The sequence below is a fragment of the Sinocyclocheilus grahami genome, unplaced genomic scaffold (assembly GCF_001515645.1).
Source record: "Sinocyclocheilus grahami isolate Dianchi unplaced genomic scaffold, SAMN03320097.WGS_v1.1 scaffold838.1, whole genome shotgun sequence".
In the NCBI taxonomy this organism is placed as follows: Eukaryota; Metazoa; Chordata; class Actinopteri; order Cypriniformes; family Cyprinidae; genus Sinocyclocheilus; species Sinocyclocheilus grahami.
Window position 1 is genome coordinate 306,766 of NW_015506017.1, and position 17,815 is coordinate 324,580.

At 38.3% G+C, this 17,815-nt stretch overlaps 1 protein-coding gene across 1 annotated transcript in view; it reads right to left on the reverse strand.

Annotated features, from left to right (window-relative positions):
• Window positions 1-17,815, reverse strand: part of LOC107562765 (WD repeat-containing protein 11-like) — a 163,270-nt gene that overhangs the window by 12,115 nt on the left and 133,340 nt on the right. The window contains exons 23-24 of the mRNA XM_016247483.1: window positions 16,146-16,239; window positions 7,591-7,756 (exon numbers count right to left, since the gene is read on the reverse strand). Of these exons, the coding sequence (XP_016102969.1) occupies window positions 7,591-7,756; window positions 16,146-16,239 (260 nt within the window). The remainder of the gene's footprint in view (window positions 1-7,590; window positions 7,757-16,145; window positions 16,240-17,815) is intronic.

Here is a 17,815-nt window from a genome sequence, read left to right on the forward strand (position 1 = left end):
CACCCCCCAGAAGAGACAGAGATGTAGAGAAAAAGGGTGAGAAAAAAAAAAAAAAAAAAAAAAAAAAGTTGAAAGTATTAATTTGGAATATGACTGATGTGCTCTTGTTATCTGCAGGTGACCTAGATGTACTGTATAACATTTCTCTGGTGACAGAGTGAATCTATCTAGTACTATATGAACTGATAAGCGCATACAAGGCAACGGCAGTTGCACCAGACATTAAAGAAAACCCTAAATAGTTGCATAGGAACAAACAGTCCGTTTCACATTTTAAGTAATTCAGGTTGGTATAAACTAGACATGAGCCCAACATAAAACAGATACTATGCCCAGCATAGATGGTGGTCATCCAGGCTAACACATTATACCACAGTCATAGTTAAGACAGCATTCACGTGGTTTCAAACTTAAATGGTTACAAACTTAAATTTACTAATAATAAAGAACTGAATTTCTCACCACATCATAAGTGAAGCAACTGCATCTGATTTTAATGAGTAAACTTTGCCTAATGAGTCAGTGTTTTTATGTCTGAAATATCCTTATTTTTATAATGCAAACATCCTAATCATGTAAATGGTTATTTATTTAAAGTTGGGAATTTTCCCTGCTTCTTAAAAGTGCGAGCAAGCCACATATACTGTAAATGTCATGGTGCTCATTCTGAAATCTGAATACAGATTTATGCTTTGAAAGGTATGAGCACGTAATTATGTGTTAACTAGATACTTTTCTATAGCACTGTAAGGAACTTGCTGATGGCTGAGTTGTAGGATCCATTTACAGTTTTTAAAAAAAAGCTAATTCCAAATGACAAATCCAAAAGGGAAACATGAAACAAAAGGGCAAAAATTCAGCACAAGTATGCAATCTGACAGGCAAACGAGGCAAGGCAATAATACAACAAATCGTGATCCAAAAAACAGGTGAGAAGTCATACACATGAAGCAAAACAAGGTACATTGAGAACACACTTGGTACGGCAGACTATAATGGCAATACTTTGCAAATGTGCTCTGAGTACTGCATGGCTATAAAGCTAACAAACAGGAAGATGCAACGGAAGTTGTGAGAAGGGTCAATATTCAGGGGATGGCTCCCTCAGTTATCCTCTGAATATTGACCCTTGATAAGTAGCAGACTGAGACAGCATAGAATCCCCCACCCGTGAGCACCTCCTGGTGTTCCTTTCCTGGGCCATTTCCTTGGTCAGGGTGTTGGACGTGTAGAATAATCTCTGTGGTAGTTGTGGATCAATAGCTATGTTTCCATCCAAAGTTGTGAATTTAAGTTGTGTGCAAAATTGTAATATCAAATAAAACATTTGCAAATAAAGCACAGTTTCCATTCAGTGAGACAAAGAGCACAAAATTGTCCCTTCCTGATAAGCTGGTGACAAATAACACTAAGAAAAATGTAATTTGCTGCAGTAGAAGATGCCACTGTGGGTCATTTTCCAAATATAATTACTTGTTCCTTAAAGTGAGCAGACAAAATTAAACATGGATGCCTGCTGTTTGGGAATACAGTTGTGTAAGAGTTCTAGGAGGTAATTATACCGAACCACTTTGACGACAGACTTTGGCTCAGGCAATGACCAAAACATTTCAGATCCTGTGCAACGAGAATAGTCAGCTGGTTAGTCCAGTTATGCAGATCCACTGCGCAAAGTCACATACTTACTGGTGGGTAGTGTAGCATCATACCTTCTTGAAAGGGAACTGGCTTTGCAGTTTATGCTGCATGGATGGTCGGTGACAGTGAAACAAAAGTGTGTTAAGAACAATGAGCTGGTCTGGGATTCAGTCTTTTGGCAAATTTGATATACTCAAGGTTCTTATCATCTGTGATAAGAACACAGACTTGGAACAGATGTGTGGCTCCCTCTAGCCAGTGTCTCTACTCCTCTATTTGTTGCTTTGATAGATAATAGTTCGTTTTTTTCCGTCATCATTGTTTCACTCTGCAAAAAAACTCACAAAAAAAACAATGAAACATTTTGCCTGGTGTGCTGTGTCTTTGAGAGATAACTGTCCCAATGCCAAAGTCAGAAGCACCGACTTCAATTATGAAAGGCAAGTTGGGATCAGGGTGTTTGAGGATGGGGCATTTGTAAAGCTGGTTTTAAGGGCGCCTAATGCAGATTGAGCAGTTTATCTAAAAATTTAAATCTTACCAGTTAAGATGGTGTTGATTTAAGGGAGACAGATGCGTCAGATGCTCGTTCACGGCTTGTAGATTGGGGAGTTGTTGTTGGTATCCTTGAAAAATCTCACTGTGATATTCAAAATGTATCTACCTCCATTGGATCCAGAGAGGGAAAAGTATTCTGTAAAGAACTTACTGATGGCTGAGTTGTAGGATCGATTTGCGGTTTATTACAAGGGTAATTCCAAATGACAAATCCAAGAGGGCAACACGAAACATAGGCAAAGTCCAGGCAAATATCCAGCACAAGTAAACGATCCAACAGGCAAACAAGACAAGGCAATAATCAGTCCCTCTAGGATTTTGCAATTCTGTTATTGCAGAATTTATCGCAAAGTCAAACTATGCAATATTCGGAAAAGCAGATTTTATGCAGCACTGTCTTTGAAAACGAAACTCTGCTCAGTCACTTTTCATCTGTGAAACAGAAAAACAGCAGATGTGCCTCAAATTCCATAACTGAAGCAACTGCATCAAGGTCTGTTGTGACTGTTGAAAGAATTGAAGTGAGTACAAGTTCCTAGATCACAGAATACTTGATAAACTAGTCAAATGCAGACTGTATGAGAAAGCGGTGTAGACACAGTGCTATGGTACATGACCACTGGTGCAAGATAACTCGCTCAGTTAAATGCTAGAACTGATCTGTTTTGGCTGTGCCTGGAATGAGTGTGTACAATCTGTGATGTTTTTCAATACATAACCAATATAATCATCATTTCTACAGATGATTATATATGATGAGAAAACCACTAAAGAGAAGGGAAATGAATAACATTGATTATATTGTTAAAATCGCACCTGTCAATAGGTGGGATATAGTAGGCATCAAGTGAACAGTCACTTCTTGAATTTCATCTGTTGGAAGCAGAATGTGTGGGCAAGCAAAAAGATCTGAGTGACTTTGGCAAGGGCCAAATAGCGACGTCTAGACGAATGGGTTAGAGCATCTCCAAAATGGCTTGTGGGGTGTTCCCAGTATGTAGTGGTTTGTATGTACCAAAAGTGGTGCAAGGAAGGACAACTGGTGAACCAGCATCAGGTTCATGGGTGCCCAAGGCTCACTGATGCAAGTGGGGATCTAAGACAAGCCTAGCTGGTCAGATCACACAGAAGCACTACTGTAGCTAAAATTACTGAAAAACTTAATGCTGCATAAAAGATGATGTCAGAACACACAGTGCATCGCAGTGTGCATAGCTGCAAATCAGTCATAGTGCCCATGATGACCCCTGTCCACCATTGAAAGCACCAACAATAGCCATGTGACCGTCAGAACTGGACAATGCAGCAATGGAAGAAGGTTGCCTGGTCTGATGAATCACGGTTTCTTTTAGATCAAGTGGATGGCCGGGTGCATGTGCGTTGTTTATTTGGGTAAGAGATGGCAAAAGGATGTACTATGGAAAGAATAAGGTAATCTAATCTATTTAGGTAGATAATCTAAGAAAAACACAGTAGTTAAAATAATTAATATTCACAGAAACAAACTGTGAATATTATATTAGTACTTAAGAACTTATGAGAGTTTATTTAGAACGAATTCAAGCCACATAGTAAACTTCAAGATTGTGCATAGGTTTTCCTGTATTCTACACAGTATTACACCGTATTTTAGATTGTACGAAATACTAATTTTACACATTTAAAAGGTGTGCAGTATTTTGTTTTTACATCAGTATTTCTTTTATTTTGAATCATGTTATATTTTTCTTAGCATAAAATAAAGGTGGTGTCTAAAAGGGTTGTCCCTATTCTCTTAATGAATAATGGGTGTGTTTTAAGTGTTATGTGCAATAAACCAATCAGAGTCTCATCTCCCATTCCCTTTAAAAGGCAGTTGCGCTCGCACCATGGTGGATTCGCTATTTACTTGACAGAATTTGCAAGAGCAAAGACTCAACACTTCTCCAGAGAGGAAAGACCATCTACGGGGTACAATAATAATCTTATACATTGTAATCCTTTCATTTTTAATATCTGGCATGAGTGTACACGTGTTGTTCACCCTATAGGCGCATATTAATAACACTGCAAATCAGTCATAGTGCCCATGATGACCCCTGTCCACCATTGAAAGCACCAACAATAGCCATGTGACCGTCAGAACTGGACAATGCAGCAATGGAAGAAGGTTGCCTGGTCTGATGAATCACGGTTTCTTTTAGATCAAGTGGATGGCCGGGTGCATGTGCGTTGTTTATTTGGGTAAGAGATGGCAAAAGGATGTACTATGGAAAGAATAAGGTAATCTAATCTATTTAGGTAGATAATCTAAGAAAAACACAGTAGTTAAAATAATTAATATTCACAGAAACAAACTGTGAATATTATATTAGTACTTAAGAACTTATGAGAGTTTATTTAGAACGAATTCAAGCCACATAGTAAACTTCAAGATTGTGCATAGGTTTTCCTGTATTCTACACAGTATTACACCGTATTTTAGATTGTACGAAATACTAATTTTACACATTTAAAAGGTGTGCAGTATTTTGTTTTTACATCAGTATTTCTTTTATTTTGAATCATGTTATATTTTTCTTAGCATAAAATAAAGGTGGTGTCTAAAAGGGTTGTCCCTATTCTCTTAATGAATAATGGGTGTGTTTTAAGTGTTATGTGCAATAAACCAATCAGAGTCTCATCTCCCATTCCCTTTAAAAGGCAGTTGCGCTCGCACCATGGTGGATTCGCTATTTACTTGACAGAATTTGCAAGAGCAAAGACTCAACACTTCTCCAGAGAGGAAAGACCATCTATGGGGTACAATAATAATCTTATACATTGTAATCCTTTCATTTTTAATATCTGGCATGATTGTACACGTGTTGTTCACCCACCTATAGGCGCATATTACTAACACGCTCTTTAAATAACAAAAACAATATTGCGTCATTGACTTTAGACCAGGTTTCAGTTGGTCAATTGCACAGTCTATTTCAGTTGCCTCAAAATAGCAATGTGCCAACAATGCACCTGAACACACCTCGTTTTCAGACCAGCACGCCCCATGGGCCCACAAATGGGCGCAAATGCATTTGCTATTTAAACAACGTGGCACAGGACGTGGAAATGATAAATGCTTCGGGCTGAAACTAGCAAAAAACACTTGCATCGCACCAGGTGTATGATAGAGCCCATGGATTTATATGCTAAATTTCAGTGTAGTCATATACTAAATAAAAACACTAATAAAACAGCATGCATTTCAACATCTCACGCACATACTGATATGTCATTATATATAAATTCTGTATATTTGTTTTAACCTGTTAGCGTTCCACTGTAGGGAGGGTTAACGTTGTGACACAAAAACAAACTAAACATGTCACATATCTTTGGAAAGCTGAGATTCTTGTGATTCAAATGATGCAAACCATTTTAAGATACAATCAACTTGGCAGGTACATTCAGTGTCTATGCTGTGATCCCACTGGGTTTTCCAGCTAAAAGTTACCAGCTAGAGTCATCTGCAGGCATCTGTTCACAAAAAAATTTTAGCCGGATTTTTTTTCTTCCCTTTTTCAGTGTGTTAAAGATTTTATTACTCAATACCAGTAAGACTTACAGTGATTCTGAGGTTTGTGCTGATTAGGAATCAGCACAAACGTCTGCGCCTACTTCAGGGCTTCATATGCATGTTCCAGGTTTAAGAACCTTTTTCATGCTCCAGGAGATCAGCATCCCACAGAGTTCCAAGCACATTACCAGTTCAAGATCTTCTAATTTGCATTAAATATTATATAACTAAGTCAATTATATACAACAAATAAGCTTTGTATACAACACATTATTTTACATTGATTTGCCATAATACCCAACTTAATCACCTGCATTTTATGTACCTTATACACTTTACTCCTTTATCAAGCATGATATTTAGTAGTTGTTTTGATTACTCTCGTTTTATCTTTTTGCTAATAAAATATTTTATTACAGTTGTACCTTCCTTGTGATGATAATACTGTAAGAAGATCTACTAGTTTAGAATCTCTCACAAATCCTTCTGATTGGTCATATCACAAACTACCACCAATTTACATAATTGTTATTTATTCACCTTCCTTGATTGTAATTAAATGTTAAAGGCAGAGTAAGTGATTTTTCAAAAACACTTTAAAAACTGATTCGGGCCAAATCGCAAAACAAACTTGTAGCCAATCAGCAATAAGGGGCGTGTCTACTCGTGAAGTGCAGGAGAGCGCGTTCAGTGCACGGGACAGAAAGATGGAGATGGAGGATAAAAACAAAAGAGGAAAACGTCTGCGGAACGATAAGGCAAGAAGTAGGACCCATGTAAATATCGGATCAGCTTTCCAGCGCTGGAGAGAACTCAAGGAGCGGAGGCCTGCGATCGGACGCCGAGGTTGCTTTGTTTCTTCTCAATAGGTGAGTAACAGTGTCTACAACAGCTAAAGTCTGCCTACACTGGACGCGCTCAAACGACCGTTGAAAACCATTTGAAATGTGTGTCAGCACGTCATAAATAGAACCCGGCAGCAGTTTTCTGTCGGGGATTTGTTGCGCTGCGCCGCTCACGTTCGTAGACACGGTGTAACATTGGTTTTGCTTTGTTTCACAGAACTAATCGTTGCCTGGGTTGCGTACGTATATGTGGGGCGGAGCTATCAGAATAGAGGCGAGACCCTTTTGGGGTAGGGGCGTGTTTGTTTTGGTGATTTCAAATATTAACATTGGCTACCAGAAATCCCTCACTCTGCCTTTAAGGTGAGAGTCCTTTATGCCCCATTTTATAAAAAGAGAAAGGAATCATCCAACACTCTCACATTCACTTTAAGTGACATGACTGTAACTCACAATATTAATTGGTGGCACCTGTGAGACACACTGCATTCTGGTCCATTGTGGGGAAAATATTACATTAGTGGTACCCATGTGAGGGCAAATTATTACATATGCAATCTATAATTTCTTAATTTTCTTTATAAAAAATAAATTTTCTTTTATTCTGTCTTTTTTTTTTTGGCCAGGTTTCAAATATGACCTGGACATGTTTTCATGACATTCACCCAGGCAGAAAAATCATGCAGCCATCTGAGTTCCAGGCTGAGTTCCGGCAGCAATGCATGTACAGTATCTTTTATCGATAAGGCAATCCCAGAATACAATACAATAATGAATATTGGTGACTCCTGACATAAAGCTATCATATGGCTTGTATTGTATGAAATATACTATAGGGAATAAGGAGTATAAACTCTTGATACTTTTTTGTTCTTTTCGGAGTTTACAGCCACTGATCAATGTTTGTTTTCATTATATGGAAAAAGAGCGTAGACAAACATCTCCTTTAGTGTTCTATACAAGAAAGAAAAACATACAGGTTTTAAACAAGGCTGACTCTTTTTGCTATACCTGCCAGTTTGCCATTGGCAATCATGTTTGTGGCCACCAGTTTAATGGTGCTCTGAGACGGGCCGGATGAGGTGATGGTTGTAACCAGACAGGCTTTGAGAGAGTCACAGTAGTAGCTGGAGTTATCTGCACTGGTCTCCAAAAGCAACTGCACTGCACGGTCCGTCTGATGAAGAAAGAAAAGATAGGTTTGTTCTGATCATTATTAGCCAACTGAAATATTTTAAATGTAAAGAACATTTAAATGAAAATTATAGAACAGTGGTGTCATATTCCACTTTCCCACTTTTTATAAAAATAAAAAGACAGTAAAGCACAGCTTCCAGAGGATTTAATGAATACTGGTTCACCTGGGATGTGGTATGGGCTAGTTTTTTTTTCATCCAAGAACATTGCACATCAGATGATAAGTTATAAGCTTATTAATAGGGCATCACACCAAGTAGGCTGTATAAAATGAAAGTTAGGTCAGACCCTTATTGTCATCTCTGTAATAAGTTTAGGTGTAGGCTCATATACAGTGGGTACAGAAAAGAACCCTCAGTCTCAGTTTTTGTGGCATCTGTTTGTTTATAGTACTTCTGATTTGTGATTTTGGATCCGATTCATGCATGCTGAAATTCTAAAAACACCAACATAAAAATAAATAAATAAATAACTGAGTTGTTATTGACTTGTAAACTCAAATCAGGTGTAGCTAATCACCTTCTCAAGTCAATCTCAGTTTTTGTGGCATCTGTTTGTTTATAGTACTTCTGATTTGTGATTTTGGATCCGATTCATGCATGCTGAAATTCTAAAACTCAGTTTTGAGATTACAGGTAATCTTTCCTTCATTTTAAGTAAATTGAGCATGCCCCTCTCACTCTCAGCCATCGATTTCCACCCCACAGGTCCTGCTGATGGCAGGACACTGCATAACAGGGTCATATGTGAGGCGTGCCATTTTTTATGCTTTTTTGGGAACAGCAACTACTGACACATAACACTTTAAAGCAGCACTATGTAACTTTTTCTGTGTTAAAAATGTGCAAATTGTATATAATGAGCGAGTACATCATGAATTCATCTTCCAAACCGCGTTTTTGTCTTATTCCGAATCACTACGGTACACTTATAATAAGTACTTATATTTGAACTATTGTAGCCTGGTCGGGTCGTGCGGAGTAACACATACCTGCGTGAATCGCCATAGACATAGTCTATAGGTTGGAATGTTCTTCCGCGGGATGTGTGCAGTTCTGTTTATTAACCGCTAGAGTGCCAAAAGTTACATAGTGCTGCTTTAAAGACACTTCATATTTAAATTAATGAAGTGTTTCCCACACATAGACTTAACTTGGGCAGCCAAAGCACTGCATATTCAGTGACCCATTTTTAATTTTTTTATGTTTTTATCCATCCAAGAGAAAAACAATCTGCAATCAATTAATACGTGGATAATATTCCCACATTCTGCCCCTCTCCCACCTGTTCATTCTGCTATCCTGAGAGAAGTGGACCAAGATCACACCACCTCTTCCAGTCAGATGGGGGGAGTGGGAAAATTAGAAATTATTGGAGAGTGCTGCAGGTGTAGCATTGTCCTCTGGTTTGATCCACGTCTCTGTCAGGACCATGAGGTTTAGTCTCAAATGACTTGTAATAGAAGTAATACAATCTGCTTTGTTTACAGCAGACTGGCAATTCCAGAGACCAATAGAAAAAGAAAGTAGTGTATTAGTGGACATAGGCAAAGTGCACAGGTTGTTAGGATTGCGCTGCCTACAGTGTGTGATGCATGGTTTGCGATTGGTAGTGATAGTAGGGATCTGGGCCCGGTTGCATGAAAGTCCTTAAGTAATTTGACTTAGGAGTATCCCTGAGGGGGAAAAATTCCCTGAGGTAAGGGATTTCTTTAGGAGCGTTGCAACAAACGTCTTTACTGTCACCCTTACCTAAGTGTTTATACTAAGCGTTTCACGGTAGTTTCTGACCACATATGGCAATGGGCGCTGCGGTTACTATAGTTACCATATCTCACAATAAACATAGATATGTATATATCTATGACAATAAACAGAACATAACGAAATACAAACCTAACCAACTAAAACACGAACAAACATTAAATAAATGAGCGCTGCCTGTTTCTGCGCTGCTTTGTGTACAGTCGTTACCAAGAAACCTGCTTTGTTTCTGCAGTTAAATCGCCTCCTGCTGACTAATGTTGGAAAATTTACCAAATGTGAAAATTGACGCTGCAAACACGCAGGGTTGTAAATGTGAACAGGTGGATCGACAAGAAGATAATGCATTATAAAAATCTAAACAATTAAGATATACATTACATTTATATTGTTATTTAATTAATGTAATAATTGATTAATAATAATTGTTTAAATTTACATCATGAATTCATCTTCCAAACCGCGTTTTTGTCTTATTCCGAATCACTACGGTACACTTATAATAAGTACTTATATTTGAACTATTGTAGCCTGGTCGGGTCGTGCGGAGTAACACATACCTGCGTGAATCGCCATAGACATAGTCTATAGGTTGGAATGTTCTTCCGCGGGATGTGTGCAGTTCTGTTTATTAACCGCTAGAGTGCCAAAAGTTACATAGTGCTGCTTTAAAGACACTTCATATTTAAATTAATGAAGTGTTTCCCACACATAGACTTAACTTGGGCAGCCAAAGCACTGCATATTCAGTGACCCATTTTTAATTTGTTTATGTTTTTATCCATCCAAGAGAAAAACATAATCTGCAATCAATTAATACGTGGATAATATTCCCACATTCTGCCCCTCTCCCACCTGTTCATTCTGCTATCCTGAGAGAAGTGGACCAAGATCACACCACCTCTTCCAGTCAGATGGGGGGAGTGGGAAAATTAGAAATTATTGGAGAGTGCTGCAGGTGTAGCATTGTCCTCTGGTTTGATCCACGTCTCTGTCAGGACCATGAGGTTTAGTCTCAAATGACTTGTAATAGAAGTAATACAATCTGCTTTGTTTACAGCAGACTGGCAATTCCAGAGACCAATAGAAAAAGAAAGTAGTATATTAGTAGACATAGGCAAAGTGCGCAGGTTGTTAGAATTGAGCTGCCTACAGTGGTTTGCGAGCAGTAGTGATAGTAGGGATCTGGAAACACATAGTAAGAATTAGTTATAAAAACTGAAAACAGAAGGGAAACAAGTAATATGAAAGAGAATGATTCAAAAGCGATACTTATGTCCTTTGCTGGTTTTCCTGCTCAGTGGAGCCGAACGGTAGAGTCGATGGTCTTTACACTCTTCCGTCTTCACACTAGTGCTGCCGCAGTATACTAAGCTTTTTTATATTCGTCTAACAAAACTCAAATTGAATTCAGCTGGACACACTTTGACAGGCTTTGAGAGAGTCACAGTAGTAGCTGGAGTTATCTGCACTGGTCTCCAAAAGCAACTGCACTGCACGGTCCGTCTGATGAAGAAAGAAAAGATAGGTTTGTTCTGATCATTATTAGCCAACTGAAATATTTTAAATGTAAAGAACATTTAAATGAAAATTATAGAACAGTGGTGTCATATTCCACTTTCCCACTTTTTATAAAAATAAAAAGACAGTAAAGCACAGCTTCCAGAGGATTTAATGAATACTGGTTCACCTGGGATGTGGTATGGGCTAGTTTTTTTTTCATCCAAGAACATTGCACATCAGATGATAAGTTATAAGCTTATTAATAGGGCATCACACCAAGTAGGCTGTATAAAATGAAAGTTAGGTCAGACCCTTATTGTCATCTCTGTAATAAGTTTAGGTGTAGGCTCATATACAGTGGGTACAGAAAAGAACCCTCAGTCTCAGTTTTTGTGGCATCTGTTTGTTTATAGTACTTCTGATTTGTGATTTTGGATCCGATTCATGCATGCTGAAATTCTAAAACTCAGTTTTGAGATTACAGGTAATCTTTCCTTCATTTTAAGTAAATTGAGCATGCCCCTCTCACTCTCAGCCATCGATTTCCACCCCACAGGTCCTGCTGATGGCAGGACACTGCATAACAGGGTCATATGTGAGGCGTGCCATTTTTTATGCTTTTTTGGGAACAGCAACTACTGACACATAACACTTTAAAGCAGCACTATGTAACTTTTTCTGTGTTAAAAATGTGCAAATTGTATATAATGAGCGAGTACATCATGAATTCATCTTCCAAACCGCGTTTTTGTCTTATTCCGAATCACTACGGTACACTTATAATAAGTACTTATATTTGAACTATTGTAGCCTGGTCGGGTCGTGCGGAGTAACACATACCTGCGTGAATCGCCATAGACATAGTCTATAGGTTGGAATGTTCTTCCGCGGGATGTGTGCAGTTCTGTTTATTAACCGCTAGAGTGCCAAAAGTTACATAGTGCTGCTTTAAAGACACTTCATATTTAAATTAATGAAGTGTTTCCCACACATAGACTTAACTTGGGCAGCCAAAGCACTGCATATTCAGTGACCCATTTTTAATTTGTTTATGTTTTTATCCATCCAAGAGAAAAACATAATCTGCAATCAATTAATACGTGGATAATATTCCCACATTCTGCCCCTCTCCCACCTGTTCATTCTGCTATCCTGAGAGAAGTGGACCAAGATCACACCACCTCTTCCAGTCAGATGGGGGGAGTGGGAAAATTAGAAATTATTGGAGAGTGCTGCAGGTGTAGCATTGTCCTCTGGTTTGATCCACGTCTCTGTCAGGACCATGAGGTTTAGTCTCAAATGACTTGTAATAGAAGTAATACAATCTGCTTTGTTTACAGCAGACTGGCAATTCCAGAGACCAATAGAAAAAGAAAGTAGTGTATTAGTGGACATAGGCAAAGTGCACAGGTTGTTAGGATTGCGCTGCCTACAGTGTGTGATGCATGGTTTGCGATTGGTAGTGATAGTAGGGATCTGGGCCCGGTTGCATGAAAGTCCTTAAGTAATTTGACTTAGGAGTATCCCTGAGGGGGAAAAATTCCCTGAGGTAAGGGATTTCTTTAGGAGCGTTGCAACAAACGTCTTTACTGTCACCCTTACCTAAGTGTTTATACTAAGCGTTTCACGGTAGTTTCTGACCACATATGGCAATGGGCGCTGCGGTTACTATAGTTACCATATCTCACAATAAACATAGATATGTATATATCTATGACAATAAACAGAACATAACGAAATACAAACCTAACCAACTAAAACACGAACAAACATTAAATAAATGAGCGCTGCCTGTTTCTGCGCTGCTTTGTGTACAGTCGTTACCAAGAAACCTGCTTTGTTTCTGCAGTTAAATCGCCTCCTGCTGACTAATGTTGGAAAATTTACCAAATGTGAAAATTGACGCTGCAAACACGCAGGGTTGTAAATGTGAACAGGTGGATCGACAAGAAGATAATGCATTATAAAAATCTAAACAATTAAGATATACATTACATTTATATTGTTATTTAATTAATGTAATAATTGATTAATAATAATTGTTTTAATTAATATAATAGATACAACATCCATTTTCTTAAATTATATAAAACATTTTGTTTTGTGAAAACTTGTAAGTCATGCTTTTTACAGTCATTTTACAGTTTAATATGTTACCATAGTCATTGTCCTACTTTGCTCATATTATATTTTATTTGTGCAGGTCTTAAAAAATATCTTAAGACTTACGCAGCTCCCGCGCTACTCTATACTGGTGGTATTACAGTACCACGAGAGCTAAAGAAAGCAGACTGCTCCGTGCGCTTTCGAATCGCTCTCGCGGATGATTGATCTGCGCCGCGCCTCTAGTCGAACACACCGGCAAGTGCTGCAGGCTTATTGGCTCACTGACGCTGATGAGATTAACCCCTTAGGTATCGAAATTTGGTACCGAACGACAAGACGTTTTTCAATACTCGATGGTATCGAGGCAATTCGGTCGGTGCCTAAAAAGTATCGAACTCGATACTCAGCCCTAGCTAAGACAGTGTCTAATTGGTCAAAACACCATTTGGGATGTGTCCAAAAACCCAGTTTAAATATGCAGGACACCATCAAATCATTGCTTTTAGTAGGATTTTTTTTAGTCATGCTTTTTTAGTCATAGCTTTTTAGTTATGCTGCTTTTTAGCTTTTAGTATGCGGCTTTTTAGTTGAGAGTTTCGTGTTCGGAGTTAAGTTGCCTAACGCCGTGTCTCGAGTGCCGTCTAAAACTTCAACCAGCTCACAACTCCGCGTCGTCAGCCAACGCCCAACCACTGGCTTCCCAAGACTGAACTTCCAGCCAATCAGCAACCTCGGGAAACCCCTTTCAGCAACCAGACAAGGAAGGGAACCCCTTACACAGGCAAGGCAAGTACCTCCAGATTTTAGCTGAACTGGTGCACTTAATATAATTTTAACCTCATTGAGGAACACAATGCGAGGGTTAATTAAGTGATTGATGGTTGTTCATGTCTATGCATTTTCACACATTGCTGTAAACTTGGGATTTCACATTTTCATTTCCTTAAACTCATTCTTTCCTTACTTTCTCGCTTTCTGCAACTTGTGTGAATGTGTGTGTTCATGTGTTAGATTAGTTTACATGTCTTAGATTTATCCAATAAAGCCTTATTTATATTGAAAAGAGAAGTATCTTGTGTTTTGTGCTTACAAGTTAACGTCTTAAATTGCCAATCTTGTTACTGTGCTAATAAATAGTGTTTTCACTATACTTCACAAAGAGCATTTCTTTACACTGTGTTTTGCTGGCGCTTGAACACACTTTCCTGTTTATCACAACAAATGGCCAAGCAAAGCGCATGACACCGACAAGGTACGCGATACAGTATGAGATCTATATATATGGGGTGTAACGCTTCACAAAATTCACGGTTCCGTTCGATACGACACAGTGGTGTTATGGTTCGGTACTGGGGTAATTGGTTACATCGCAATGTTGGAAATATTTCTGTTTTAAACCACAAAGGCTGATAACGGTATAGCTAACTGTTTTAATTTATTCTCTTAATATTTCTAATATTACATAAAAAAAATGAAGAAACATATTTCGTGTTAGGTTGTTTTTGAAAGTCAGTGCTTGAAATAAAAGCTTTTTTTTTCATTGATTTTTATTGATGACTGAAGTGTTAATAGTTAAAAGTTATTTGGTAATTATTGCGGGGCAAATTAATTTGACTAATTTTAATTTAATAATAAAAGTAACTTCATAATAATAATAATAGGCCTAATAAAAATAAGAATGTAACAGGCCTACATTAATTGGAAATGCCAAATATCTTAATATTGCCAACAATTTATGTTTTTGATAATATCTCTATGGCTATCGTTGATACAACACAGGGAGGTTATCGCGGGGCCTTTCGCAGTACGTGTCCTGCGTGCCCGTCCGCTAACGTTACGCCACTGGGCAGACAGCACGTTGTCTGTTATGTCATTTGGGCTGCCTTGTTGAGCGCAGTGGCACTGAGAACATTATATTTCACACACTTTAAGCTGTTTTATTTACCAAATGTAATAAGATTAGTCCAACAAATCAAATCGTTCGGTTTGTAATGCATACCGAACCGAACGCCTCGTACCGAACGGTTCAATATGAATACGTGTATCGTTACACCCCTAATATATACATACATAAAGTACTGCCTGAAAGTTTGTGAACCCTTTACCATTTTCTATATTTCTTGTAACTGCTGATCAGTCCTGCACAACGGCTTGTAGGAATTTTAGCCCATTCCTCAGTACAGAACCACTTCAACTCTGTGATGTTGGTGGGTTTCCTCCTATGAACTGCTTGCTTCAGGTCCTTCCACAAAATTTAAATTGGATTGGGCCCGGACTTTGACCTGGCTATTCCAAAACATTAACTTTGTTCTTCTTTAACCATTCTTTGATAGAATGACTTGTGTGCTTGGCGTCGTTGTCTTGCTGCATGACCCATTTTCTCGAGATTCAGTTCTCGGACAGATGTCCTGACATTTTCCTTCATCAGAATTCATTGTTTCATCAATGATGGCAAGCCGTCCTGACCCAGATGCAGCAAAACAGGCCCAAACTATGATACTACCACCACCATGTTTCACAGATGGGATCAGGTTCTCAGAGATCTCATTTGTTTGTGCTGATTATACACTTCCACAAACATGATCAAACTTTGATAGATCCCTGTTCTTTAAATAAAACATGGCAGCAATGACACCTGATAGCCATCTCACTGATTGAAAACATCTCTGATAAATAAACTCTAATTTCACCTTCAAATTAACAGCTAATCATAGAGATTCACATACTTCTGCCACTCACAAATATGTAATATTGGATCATTTTCCTGAATAATAAATGACAAAAAATATTTTTGTCTTAATTGTTTGATTGGGGTTTCTTTGTCTACTTTCAGGACTTGTGCAAAATTCTGATTATTTTTTATGTTTTGGGTCATATTTATGCAGAAATATAGACAATTCTAAAGGGTCAGGCCAAATATTAGTATTTTAACTGCATTTTCTTTTACTGTATTATAATGACGTAATGTAAATTCATCAAATGTATGTTGTCGCTTACCTGTCCCAACAGCAGGAGCTGGTCAGCACACTTTTTAGTGTGTTCATAGCTGGATCGTTTCACTTCTTGTAGACGAACACGCTCCAGCTGAAACCTCTAAATGATAGAGAGAAAAAGTGATTTACAAGTCATTTTGTGTTCCGTAGATGTTTTGATCAACAGCATTTGTGGAACATGTCACAGAAAACCATTTGTTTAAATATGAAGTGTGAGATTTCTGCAGCACCAGTTGCAAAAATAATGAATGTTTTCAAACAATTGACAATTGTTTTATAAAATCATTGATACTGAAGAGCTTTTAACCAGATGGAGTGGGACTCTATATGTTTTGAACAAAATCAGGTTTGATTAAAAATGTAATAATTAGAATAAGGTTCTCTAATTAGAACATCCCCTATAATGGCAGTATGTATAAATAATAATCTATCCCCTTACAAATTGGCACAAGACATGTTTGTCCTTCATTGCCCATATTAGTCAGAAGTCAGAAAGAGCTTTATTACCAAGTATGTTTATACACACGAGGAATTTGTGTTGGCGACAGGAGCTTTCAGTGCAGAAGAATGTGCAGACATTAGTGCAAACATACATGCCAGTGCAGACATGCATAGGATTTACACAGTAGAGATGAAATATAACACTAATGTGCGAAAAACTGAAAATTAAATGCAATATAATACAGAAGTATAAATATATAGAAAAAAAACAACTGTTTTAATGAATGTACAGATATGTTATTTTCAAGTGTAGAGTTTATGTAGTTTACAAATGTACAATTTTCAGATGCTATGAATAAATGTGTCAGTTATAATGGACAATGCACAGTTATGAACGTTTTAATTTTAAGGCTGAATATAGCCTACGGAAAAAACAAAAACGGTTCTTGTGCCTGGCTGTTCTGGTGGTCGGTGCTTTGTATACCAACATTTGAAAGAGAGATTGGGCTGGGTATGTGGGGTCCAAAGTGATTTTCTTAGCCCTTTTCCTCACTCTGGAGATTGGGCAGGGGGGAAACAATAATCTTCTCAGCAGTCCTGACTGTCTGTTGTAGTCTCTTGATGTCTGATTTGGTAGCTTAACCACTGTTTTGAGTGTGTTCAGCTCCAGGTTGTTGTGACTGTACCAAAAAGCCAGCTCTTTAACCTCCTGCCTCTAAGCAGACTCATCTCCATTGTGTATGAGGTCGATGATGGTAGTGTCATCTGCAAATTTCATGTCATCTGTCTTTTGCAGTGCATTCGTTTCATATACATGGAGAAGAGCAGTGGGGAGAGCACACATCCCTAAGGTGTGCCAGTGCTGATTGTGAGAGACCTGGGTTTACTCAGCCTCACTAGCTGCTGCCTGTCTGTGAGGAAGCTGGTGATCCACTGACAGACTGGGGTGGGCACGGAAAGCTGGGTCAGTTTGTCTGAGAGAAGGCCAGTCAAGATGGCATTGAAGGTCAAACTGAAGTCTCCAAACAAGATCCTTGTGTAAGTCCCAGGTCTGTCAAGATGTTGCAGAATATAATGCAATCCCATGTTGACTTCATCATCACCTGTTTGCTCTGTACGCAAACTGAAGAGGATCCAGCAAGGGTCCAGTGATGTCCTTCTGGTAGGCTAACACCAGTCACTCAAATGACTTCATGATCACAGACGTGAGAGCAACAGGTCTGTAATCATTAA